General features: G+C 41.0%; 1 protein-coding gene across 1 annotated transcript in view; it reads left to right on the top strand.

Annotated features, from left to right (window-relative positions):
• Positions 1-1,014: 1,014 nt before the first annotated feature.
• Positions 1,015-12,243, top strand: part of SCD5 (stearoyl-CoA desaturase 5) — a 140,978-nt gene continuing 129,749 nt past the window's right edge. The window contains exon 1 of the mRNA XM_075283922.1: positions 1,015-1,417. Coding sequence (XP_075140023.1) covers positions 1,210-1,417 — 208 coding nt within the window. The 5' untranslated portion in view covers positions 1,015-1,209. The remainder of the gene's footprint in view (positions 1,418-12,243) is intronic.

Here is a 12,243-nt window from a genome sequence, read left to right as displayed (position 1 = left end):
TTATTCTGCCATGGGGTGACTGCCCTCCCGTTTTTGTTCTTTTTTTCCTGCTATGTTTATGCTTGAAACTGGTATAATGTTATATCATAAGATGGTGCCTGTATCCAAGATGGGTGCAAGAAAAACAAATGCTTGGCTTGCTGCCACAAGACAGCTCCCCAAGGTTACCACGCAGGAGCGGGAGTACCTGGCTATATATGGAACTGCTTAAACTTTTTCTGTTTGATTGAGATGTCCGATACCAATCAGGAATGAATGAAAACTTACATTGTTGTTATATCACTTCCTTTCTCTGATACTATTTAACTCTGTTGTCTCAATAAAAAGTGCGTCAGCATACATTTTAGCTGAGAGAAGAATGAATACCAACACATAGAGTGGTGTGATTTCTTGACCGCCCTCAGCCTTATTAATTAGGATGACGACAGTTACCCGAGATTATTGGTCAGTTAGTCATAAACACGACTATGACCTTATCATATGTACTAACATCTCAGATATATTATTTGGAGAATTTTCACATGGGAATCAGTGGAAAAAAAACCTGAGAAAAACCATCCTCAAGTGTGCAGTGGATACTGAGAAAATGAATATAGGGATTTATATATTGTTTGAACTTGCTTATGTAAATTATTGTATGGAACTCAAGCACTGTCAAGATAAATGGAATATTTGTAGTATGAACAAAAATAATAAGGCTCAAACATATTCTAATAATAACAAAAAAATAACACAAGAAGTTTATACCACATCTAAACGCATTAAGAAACTATGTTCCTAGTGTCAAAGCTTTATGTAATTTGATGTCATGTTTTTGCTAGTATTTGTTTGAGGCCATATAACATACTGTATATACCTGCAAAGTAACATTCCAGTTTTTAGTATTTGCATTCTGGAAATCTACATCTAGCTCTCATTGGCTGTATTTATGCAGGGCTCTTTCTCTTGTTCTTTCACTCCCCCTCCCCTTCTGTTGCTGTACGGAGTTCAGTAGCAGTGCCACGGCAGTATCATGGATGAGATGCCAACAACAGATGCTGATCTGTACCCTTCGCATCCATAGGCCACAGCTGCCAATCACCTGCCCGAGCCTTTCCAGCAGACTACTACTAAGACAGGAAGCCTGAACCAAAGCACTTCCCCTTGTTCTGTGCTAGTTTTTCAGGCATCCTTTCAGTGTCCCTTTATTCTGTTAAAAGCTGAACTGCTATGGAAGGCAAAGAAAAGATTTTCTCTGATGACAAGGAAAAGGCCATAAACAAGGTATTGGAATCAGCAGCGAGGAACATGGAGACAAAATCAGCATACCATCATGAGATTGTCTGGAGAAACGTCATCCTCATGACTCTACTTCACATTATGGCGTTATACTCTGTGGTCCTCATACCCCAGGCACAGATTCTCACTTTGCTCTGGGGTAAGTTATCATTATATACCTATTCCTTCCACATCCTATTACAGATTTGCCATTGAAATAATGAAAATGTAGCAGTCATATTTCTTTCTTTGTAATGGTTTACTTAGGTCCTGTGTTTTTTGTTTTTTAAGAAGAAACAAAAAAAGAAGGCTTATGAAAATTCTAATGCCTCTTGTTCCATTCAAGACTTTGGGTTTGTTATCACTTGGGGTAATAGAAAAATTGCTGTAGAATTAGTAGTATTTTTGTACTAATATTGATTCTTACATTTATCCAATAATAGAATTTAGTATGAATTGAATCGGAAATACACAAAGCGATGACAAGCGATTTGATACATAAATGACGTCATTGGCTTCAAATAATTTAGAATTAAATACCCGAAGGAATCACCTTGTTGCTTTTGCTGTGTCATTCTTAACTTTGCGGCAAACTTTCACAATGATCTTATACTTAATATTTTGAAGGTAAAGACTTCAGCTCAATGTAGTGCCTGAAAATACATTATAATAAGATATCTTTCATCTATTTCCCCAATACTTCGTTGTCTTTCTTTTGGATTAACATCATTACTGATTTCATACAACTAAGGGAAGAATAAATAGACATTTATGAGATTGCTATTTGTGTAGGACATAGAAAGGTGCTATAGTACCACATGACATGTGAAGGCTTCAATGTTAATTTTTAGGCACACATATTGAAATTCAGGTATTAAAATTCTGTCACATGTCAGTTTAACCAAGGCAATACATATGCTGCTCCAGATGTACTGAAGACAATTTTAGACTTCCAGAATGAATACATGATCGTCTTGTGAAATTTACAGACTATAGCCTTCAGTGAGCTACACAGTTACTGGTTGCATGCCTGGTCCAAAAATGATATCTTATACCCTAATAATATAGCTGTTACTTAGATCACTTACATTATAAGAAGGAGAGCAGAGATGGCATAGGGAAACAAACTTACTGTAACTGTTGCCCACAGTATTTACTACAGGTTACAGAGTAACTTTTTGTGATATCTGTAACTGCAGTGGGAGTCTACCACTACCAAAATCACCTCTAAACAACATATATGCTGTTGCAGGGCTGGTTGTGTGCAATCTTGCTGCTGAGCAATTCAACTTGTATGCCATATATAAATGAGCTGTTTGGTGCACTCAGGGTTAGGCCACATGTGCTGGAGCAGCATCTTACTTTGTGGATTTCAAATTGTAGTTTATGGGATGCCAGTCTTTCTGTTTTGAGGGAAACACTTGGTGATGGCTACAAAAGAAAATGAAATTATAATAGTTAAAACTAAAAGAATTCTAGGTATTCTTGTTAGAAATCTCAGTGTGCTAAACAGCTAGGTGCTGTTGCCTTAAGGTGATTGTGCCAACATATGAAGCTTCTGCAGTTCCAATAAGAAGCAGAGGAGGGATATGTTAACTCTGTTTCTGCCCACCCAGGTGCTGACTATTAGTTTGAACTTTAGTCAGGCTCTGACTGTTTTTGCTGGATTGCCGTATTACTGACGTTTGACCTGTTACTTCACTTGTCTTCTAATTTTGGCTCTGATGATACCTTTCAGATTGTCCTTTGGCTTGGACATGTTTATTTTTCTGAGTCATGTCATCCTGTGGTTTAGATTTTGTGAGCTTGTTGTTGGTTGTTGTTTGACTTCAGTTTGAAGAGCATTTATTTCTTCTACTAGTTTCCAAGGTGATAAATTGGGTCCAATTGAGTCCCTCTGGTTTCGCAGCTGAAGACGTTTGGGTGTCCAGTATCTATCTCTCAAAGCTGTGTGAGATTTAGATTTACTCTATTACTCTTTGTTGTCAACCAGATACTACACATTTATTATATTTTTTTCCATCAATATCATAACAAAATTCTTTTGTTGAATATAGTTAAGTTTCCATCACGTTTGTTAACAGTTCATTAGTGGAAATTGCATGGTGGTAAGGACAACACCTGCAAGGAGTTTGTATATTCTCCTCATTATTTGCATGGGTTTCCTCTGGGTACTCCGATTTCCTCCCAGACTCCAAAAGACATACTGATAGGAAATGTAGATTGTGAGCCCTATATGGGACAGTGACTGACAATGGCTGTAAAAGTGCTGCTGAATATTATGGTGATATACGTAATATACGTATATATATAAGTAAGATAAATATATTAATAAAAATAATAGTGGTAATGCTCTGGAATCAGATATGCAACAAAATCTTTGGAATTCCCAAAATAAAGAAATTTGTATGTAAGACTTTGGAAGTCTGAGACAGACCCAACTATAGGCAAAAATTAAAAAGTCCGCTATTTTAGCTTCTTTCCATAAGTATATTACTGTTCCCATTCCGTATAAGAGACATGAGGCATTAGTTTTCAAATACACTTAATTCTGAGGTTGTTGCAGATATTTGCTGCATACAAAGTTCCATCATTTACTTTGCACTTCTTCTTGACAACACAATACAAACTGCTAACTTTTTGTGTTACATTGAATGCGGATTAATGCATTAAAAACAGTAAAACAAAAATTTCCAAAAAATAAACTCTTCTTTTAGAAAAATCTCATAGATGTAATCATCATCATCATCATCATACACTTCTTAACAAGAAGGAAAATCTAGGAATCATAGAAATCACAGGAGCAATAGACAAACTAATGATATGCAAATAGTAAAGGAAGGAAACTAAATATTCAATACATCTCGATTTATTCAGTATCGAGTATGGATGCCACAAGCAGAAATCCATGCACTTACACACCTTAGCATGCTATCAATGACTTCCCAGATGTGCACTACAGGAGACAAATCCATGTTGTAGCACATGGTAGAATGTTTAGGCTGCACACAATAGCCTCAGCCACAAGTGGCCTGAAATTTTCCTGTTGAAAAATGGCTCCTGGGACACGTTGGAGAAATGGTTTCATGACCAAATCAATGTAACACTGATCTGTTAGTATACCAGAAATGAAGACTAGAGGAGTTTGGCTATTGTGCATTATGCCACTCCACACCAGTTTTATCTTCACTTTTGAAGTTCTCGGCCTAGAGTGGTAAACCAAGGTCTTTCAGTTCAATGATTCTGTTAAATTTGTCGTTGTTTAAAATTCAATGGCTAAAACTGGAGAGCCAACAACCAGGAGACATTGTACAACCATCCCACATTACTTAAGGGGGTTATTCAGCTTGCAAAAATTGACTGCAAGTACATCCACATCAGTGCTAAATCCTCATTGTTCCCTTGTGCATCCTTTGCTTAGCTTTATTTTACTTGCTGAATGTTGTTATCACTGTTATTTACATGAAGTGAATCTGGGGACAAACTACATTTCCCATGATTCATCTGCCTACTCTCACTTTGTGTACCCCCTCTTCTCCACTCTCCCCTGTGTACACATTTCTTCCCTGTTTTTTGTCACATTGTCTGTCTTGTGTCTCACTTCAGTCCACGCAGCATCTCTCCTCTGCATATCTGGACAGGCAAAAAATCTCACACATGAATGGCTTCAAGGGGCAAGGAGGTCACATGCTGCTATAATGGAAGGAGGTTTGCACTCAAAATCTCACGATTAGAGATGAGCGAACACTAAAATGTTCGAGGTTCGAAATTCGATTCGAACAGCCGCTCACTGTTCGAGTGTTCGAATGGGTTTCGAACCCCATTATAGTCTATGGGGAACATAAACTCGTTAAGGGGGAAACCCAAATTCGTGTCTGGAGGGTCACCAAGTCCACTATGACACCCCAGGAAATGATACCAACACCCTGGAATGACACTGGGACAGCAGGGGAAGCATGTCTGGGGGCATAAAAGTCACTTTATTTCATGGAAATCCCTGTCAGTTTGCGATTTTCGCAAGCTAACTTTTCCCCATAGAAATGCATTGGCCAGTGCTGATTGGCCAGAGTACGGAACTCGACCAATCAGCGCTGGCTGTGCTGGAGGAGGCGGAGTCTAAGATCGCTCCACACCAGTCTCCATTCAGGTCCGACCTTAGACTCCGCCTCCTCCGGCAGAGCCAGCGCTGATTGACCGAATTCCGTACTCTGGCCAATCAGCACTGGCTAATGCATTGTATTGGCGTGATGAAGCAGTGCTGAATGTGTGTGCTTAGCACACACATTCAGCTCTACTTCATCGGGCTAATAGAATGCATTGGCCAATCAGCGCTGGCCAATGCATTCTATTAGCTTGATGAAGCAGAGTGTGCACAAGGGTTCAAGCGCACCCTCGGCTCTGATGTAGCAGAGCCGAGGGTGCGCTTGAACCCTTGTGCACACTCTGCTTCATCAAGCTAATAGAATGCATTGGCCAGCGCTGATTGAAGCAGAGCTGAATCTGTGTGCTTAGCCAACTACTCCACCGGTGTAGTTGAGCTAAACACACACATTCAGCACTGCTTCATCACGCCAATAGAATGCATTGGCCAGCACTGATTGGCCAGAGTACGGAATTCGGCCAATCAGCGCTGGCCAATGCATCCCTATGGGAAAAAGTTTATCTCACAAAAATCACAATTACACACCCGATAGAGCCCCAAAAAGTTATTTTTAATAACATTCCCACATAAATAAAGGTTATCCCTAGCTATCTCTGCCTGTACAGCTATCCCTGTCTCATAGTCACAAAGTTCACATTCTCATATGACCCGGATTTGAAATCCACTATTCGTCTAAAATGGAGGTCACCTGATTTCGGCAGCCAATGACTTTTTCCAATTTTTTTCAATGCCCCCGGTGTCGTAGTTCCTGTCCCACCTCCCCTGCGCTGTTATTGGTGCAAAAAAGGCGCCAGGGAAGGTGGGAGGGGAATCGAATTTTGGCGCACTTTACCACGCGGTGTTCGATTCGATTCGAACATGGCGAACACCCTGATATCCGATCGAACATGTGTTCGATAGAACACTGTTCGCTCATCTCTACTCACGATACATAGCCCCATTCATTCTTTCATGTACCCGGATCAGTCGTCCTGGCCCCTTTGCAGAGAAACAGCCCCAAAGCATGATGTTTCCACCCCCATGCTTTACAGTAGGTATGGTGTTTGATGGATGCAACTCAGTATTCTTTTTCCTCCAAACATGAAAAGTTGTGTTTCTACAAACAGTTACAGTTTGGTTTCATCAGACCATAGGACATTCTCCCAATACTCTTCTGGATCATCCAAATGCTCTCTAGCAAACTTCAGACGTCTGGCACTGCAGGATCTGAGTCCCTGGCGGCGTAGTGTGTTACTGATGGTAGGCTTTGTTACATTGGTCCCAGCTCTCTGCAGTTCATTCACTAGGTCTCCCCGCGTTGTTCTGGGATTTTTGCTCACCGTTCTTGTGATCATTTTGACCCCATGGGTGAGATTTTGCGTGGAGCCCCAGATCGAGGGAGATTATCAGTGGTCTTGTATGTCTTCCATTTTCTAATTATTGCTCCCACAGTTGATTTCTTCAATCCAAGCTGGTTGCCTATTGCAGATTCAGTCTTCCCAGCCTGGTGCAGGGCTACAATTTTGTTTCTGGTGTCCTTTGACAGCTCTTTGGTCTTCACCATAGTGGAGTTTGGAGTCTGACTGTTTGAGGGTGTGCACAGGTGTCTTTTTATACTGATAACAAGTTTAAACAGGTGCCATTACTACAGGTAATGAGTGGAAAGAGGAGACTCTTAAAGAAGAAGTTACAGGTCTGTGAGAGCCAGAAATCTTGATTGTTTGTAGGTGACCAAATACTTATTTTCCACCATAATTTGCAAATAAATTCTTACAAAATCAGACAATGTGATTTTCTGGATTTGTTTTCTCATTTTGTCTCTCATAGTTGAGGTCTACCTATGATGTAAATTACAGACACCTCTCATCTTTTTAAGTGGTGGAACTTGCACTATTGGTGACTGACTAAATACTTTTTTGCCCCACTGTATATTGCTCTGACATAACATATATTACAACCATATTACTGTATACAACTACAAAATGAACTTCAGTTGAATTCAACATGCAAAAAACTGAAAGTTTCCTTAGTTTCACCGAAAGGTGGTCTGAAAAGACAACCTACTACCTTCCTCAAGTATATTCAGCTATGGTCACCACATTACAATGATGTACAGCATATTTTTCTTATGTATGTCATTTTTGTAGATTTGGAGAAAACCATGAAGAGTTAGACTGGTCTTACACGACAGTAAGTTTAGTCCGCAAGTGGTCCGCAATTGTGGGTTCTCAATTGTGGACCATTTGCAGGCACGTTGTATTCAGTGTGACCTCTTACACCACCGGATATTTTATCCGTGGTGTGTTGGGCCGTGACCGGGGTCCGCACTGAATACTGCAGGTCCGTAAAGTCACGGACATCACTGCACGGCACGGACTGTCCTATAGAGCTCTATGGGCACATGCCGATGGACACAGACGTCTGCGGAATGACTGTTTGAAATAAAATTTAGTGTTGCTGATCAGCAAATTGCGGACCGTAAAAACAACTATGGTCGTGTAAGACCAGCCTTCAGCAAAAATGACTTTGAAGTCTTAGGCAAATGAGACAGTTGGTGCACTTGGGATGAACCTTTAGCTCCCTGGAGCACTTATCTTGCCACTTTGGTCCTTATCATCTCATACCTGTGCTACCCCATGCAGTGGGGGTTGGCCCTTCCACTGCTGTAACGTCACTGAAGGCCACCTTTGGATCTCCAACTGCCTCATTTGCATAAGTTTTTGTTAAAAGTATTGGCCATTTCCAGACCAAAACTGAGAGACAAAAGTTATTGTTTGTACAATAACAAGTTGAAAAATTGTCCAATATACTTTTTATATCAATTCCTCAGGATTTTGTAGATCGCAATCAAAGGGCATGTCAAAAAGGGCGGCATTCAGTTGCCATGACAGGTGGGAACCTATCAAAGGCTTCCATACTGTCAACATAGATCTTGCATTACACCCTGCTTGTAACTATGGAAAGTAGAAAAATATATTTCAGTTGTATGTGAATTAACATCAGTTTTTCAATGCATTATGATGGAAATGCTGTAATGTATATTGTACTCAACTAGTTTTTGTTCCTTTAAGGAAGCCCTCAAGATGGCATTACAAGCCTGAGCATCTGACAGTGTTTTAGCTATCTTCAGCGAGATTTAACTGTAACATAGAAGACAACGCCAGTACTAAATATTTTCATACTCTTTTATGTACTTTTAGAGTGAAGGAGTCATTTGTGTTGTTTTTTTTCGGTTTTTATTATTAATTTATTAATGATGTAATTGCCAGCCTTCCCTGGAGTAGACATAAAAGCAGGTAGGAAAGAGACAGGACAGGGCAAAAGAAATTTGTATTGTATTTTTTGGACAAACCGCTATAGAACAGTATAAGAAATATTTTGTTTTATGGCTATTTTCTATTATTAATTTACACTTTAACCCACTTGAACTTATTCTGTGTTCCGTAATCAAAATTGTGGCTCTTACATACAACTCTCAGGGAGGTGTGTATGAGATTACTGGTGTGGTCTGTGACCCTGTGACTTGCCAACACAGGGTGTAAAAGTTCTTCCCCTGCTGCCCTATAAAAAGGCTGTCACAGTCTCTTATTGGGTAGTGTACCTCTTAGTGACTCACTGACCTCACTGACCTCAGCGATGCACATAAAGACATTTGACCAGTTGACACTTTTTGAAGTAGGATGGTTATTTTTACACTTACCCATCATCTAGGCCAGGGGTGGGCAATTAATTTTCCCATGGGGCCACATGAGAAATTGTAACGGTTCTAGAGGGCCATGCGCACAGCGGCAAATTTAGCGGCCCATTCTAGAGGGCCATGTGCACAGCGGCAAATTTAGCGGCCCATTCTCAATCATTTTTCCATATGCCCCCACAAAGTATAATCCTCCTACAGTTACCCTAACATTATACACTCCCACATTATAACGTTTCCCTCCAAATGTCCCACAGTATTAAGTCCCTCTCCTGGTTCCCCAGTATAAACTAGCAGAAACTAAAGGGGAGGTCATTAAACTGGGGCAGCTGGAGGGGGGACATTAAACTGGTGGAAACTAGAGGCAGACATGTTCTCCTCCAGCTACCCACCATGGTTTAATATCCTCCTCCAGCTGCCCCAGTTTAATGTCACCCTCCATCTGCCCCCTAGTTTAATGTCCCCTCTCCATGTGCATTCAGTTTAACTGCCCCCCTACAGCTGCCCCTAGTTCCCCCCTCTTGCTCACACATGCTGTCTCTTCTCTCTTTATTATCCAGCAGCCTCCATTGCCGGCAGCTTGCAGCAAGCATACAGTCCCGTGTGGCTCTGCCCACTAACAAGTCATAGCCTATCCTGGTGATAGGCTGTGATGACATCATCACAGGTCCTTGAAAAAACTTCAACTAGCTATGCGGGACGGATAGAAGCAGTCAGAGGGCCGGATGTGACCCGCGGGTCGTACATTGCCCAGGTCTGGTCTAGGCTGTTTTGACCGAACTGTTACTGGTGTTTTGGTTACATGAGTGGATGCCATTGTATAATGCACGAACTCCGGAAAGCCCAGGCAAACCGCCAGTAGAAAGGATTATTTGATCCACTGACAAGCTTGTGCAAATCCCACAGTTTCCTTGTCCACCATCCAGATACAGGTGACACTTTCAATATATACCCCTGTCTCTGCCCAGACCATTTCCTGGAACTTAGCAGAAGGAAATTCAATGTCACGGTATCCATTACATATTCTGCCATCCAGCAGAACCAGCCAGGCCACCATCGCATTCATTTGCAGTGGTAATGTGCGAAAGAAATCTGGACTGCTTCAGACTGGAAGTGAATCATCATTGGTGATGTGATGTGAGATTTTGTTTGGGATTCAACAATGGTTATGCCAATGGAAGCCTCCTGGTGAGCACTTCAATCCTGCCTTTGCTGTAGAGTGACACAATGCCCCAACTGCTGGTGTTACGATGTGGCGAGCCATTGTATACAGCACTCAGTCACCCTTAGTAGTTTTATAAAGGACACTCACAGCTTAACAATATGTGCAGGGCATTCTGCAGCCATATGTATTGCCTCTTATGGCAAGGCTGCAAACTGGCATTTATCAGCAGGATAATACTTTCCTACATGCAGCAAGGGTTTCCCAGGAATGTCTCTGCCAAATTGTAACACTTCCTTAGCCTGCTTGGTTGGTAGATTTAGTTCCAATTGAGCATCTATGGGACCTCCTGGGATGCCACCTTTGGCAACCTACAAGTATACAGGTTGTACAGTCTGCCTCTTTGTGACTCTACTGTCTACACTATATACAACCTCAATTCCAAAAAAGTATTGACACTGTGTAAAATGTAAAGAAAACACAAATGCAATTATTTGGAATGATCTGGAAATCTCATATGTATTATTCATAACAGAACATAGAAAACATCAGACGTGGAAAGGCATTTTTCCATTTCATCTGAAAAAACTAATTGAGAAGTTGAAGGTTGCAACACATCTCAAAAAAGTTGGGACAGTGCCATGTCTACCATTGTGTAGCATCCCCTCTTTTCACAATAGTTTTTTAATGCCTGGGAAGTTAGGAGAGCAATTACTTGAGTTTGGGGAAAGGAATGTTGTCTCATTCTTATCTAATGTAGGATTTTAGTTGCTCAGCAGTCCTGCGTCTTCTTTGCCATTTGTAATTTTTTCATTTGATAATGCATCAAATGTTTTCTATTGGTGAAAGTTCTGGACTATAGGTAGGTCAGTTTAGTACCCAGACTTCTATCCTGATGTTGTGATGGATGCCGTGTTTGGCTTAGCATTGTCTTGCTGAAAATATACCGTCAACCCTAAAAGATTCGCTATCTGGATAAAAGCATATGCTGTTATAAGATCTCTATTTTCTGTTCAGCATTGATAGTGCCTTTCAAGATATGTAAGTTTCCCATGTCATATTCACTAATGCAACTCCATAGCCTGAGAGATGTGAGATGTGCATTGATACCATGTTGGATGGTCCCCTCTTCTTTAGTCTGCAGAACTGAAAATAGAACAGTTTTATAATTGAGATGAGCTCTGGCCCAGAAAACATGCCAGTGTTTCTAGATTGTGTTGATATATGGTTTCAACTTTGCATGACACAGCTTTAAAGGGGTATTCCCACCTCACATACTCATCAGTCTCTACTGCTGTAAAATCTTCTTTCTTCCTGGTTTCTTGCATCATTTGGTGGGCGGGGTTTCACATGCAACCTGCCGTTTAGCTCCGCCCCCAAATTCACATGTAGCTCCGCCCACCCATATTGGACTATGAAGTATAGGCAACAGCAACTCCATTCTGTGTTACATACAGAGACTGCCTGTCTCTGCCATAATGAACACAATTGAATTAGCTAGCCTGATAACTGGGAGAACAGAAGAAATGAAAGCAGCTCCTCTCCCCTATCTGAGAGCAGGAAGGTCACGTGGTGTAGACACAGGAATAGCTAGATACACAGGCTGGCTCCCTGCACTTAGCCCCTCCTCCCTCCCCCCTGAGAGCAGCAGATACATCACTTGACTCATGAGCAGCTAAGTCAGGGCTGTGGCCACAAAGAATTGAATAAAGTAAGATAGTGGACAAACAAAGGAGTTTTGCTGAAGCAGTGTATTTAGGAAAAGTCTTACATCCACATTAACAAGCAGTATAGATAGGATCCTTGTGATGGGACAACCCCTTTAACTTGCATTTATGGCTTGGACTGCGAAATGTGTTCACAGACAACGACTTCTGGAAGTATGATACTAATATAATAGTCTCACGATGGGGAAATTCAGTCTGTTACAGCAGCATAGATAATTACAATAATAATACAAAACACAAATACAAACGCTCCACAGTAGAG

Source organism: Leptodactylus fuscus, chromosome 1, assembly GCF_031893055.1.
Source record: "Leptodactylus fuscus isolate aLepFus1 chromosome 1, aLepFus1.hap2, whole genome shotgun sequence".
NCBI classification, from domain to species: Eukaryota; Metazoa; Chordata; class Amphibia; order Anura; family Leptodactylidae; genus Leptodactylus; species Leptodactylus fuscus.
This window is presented reverse-complemented; position numbering and strand designations above follow the sequence as displayed.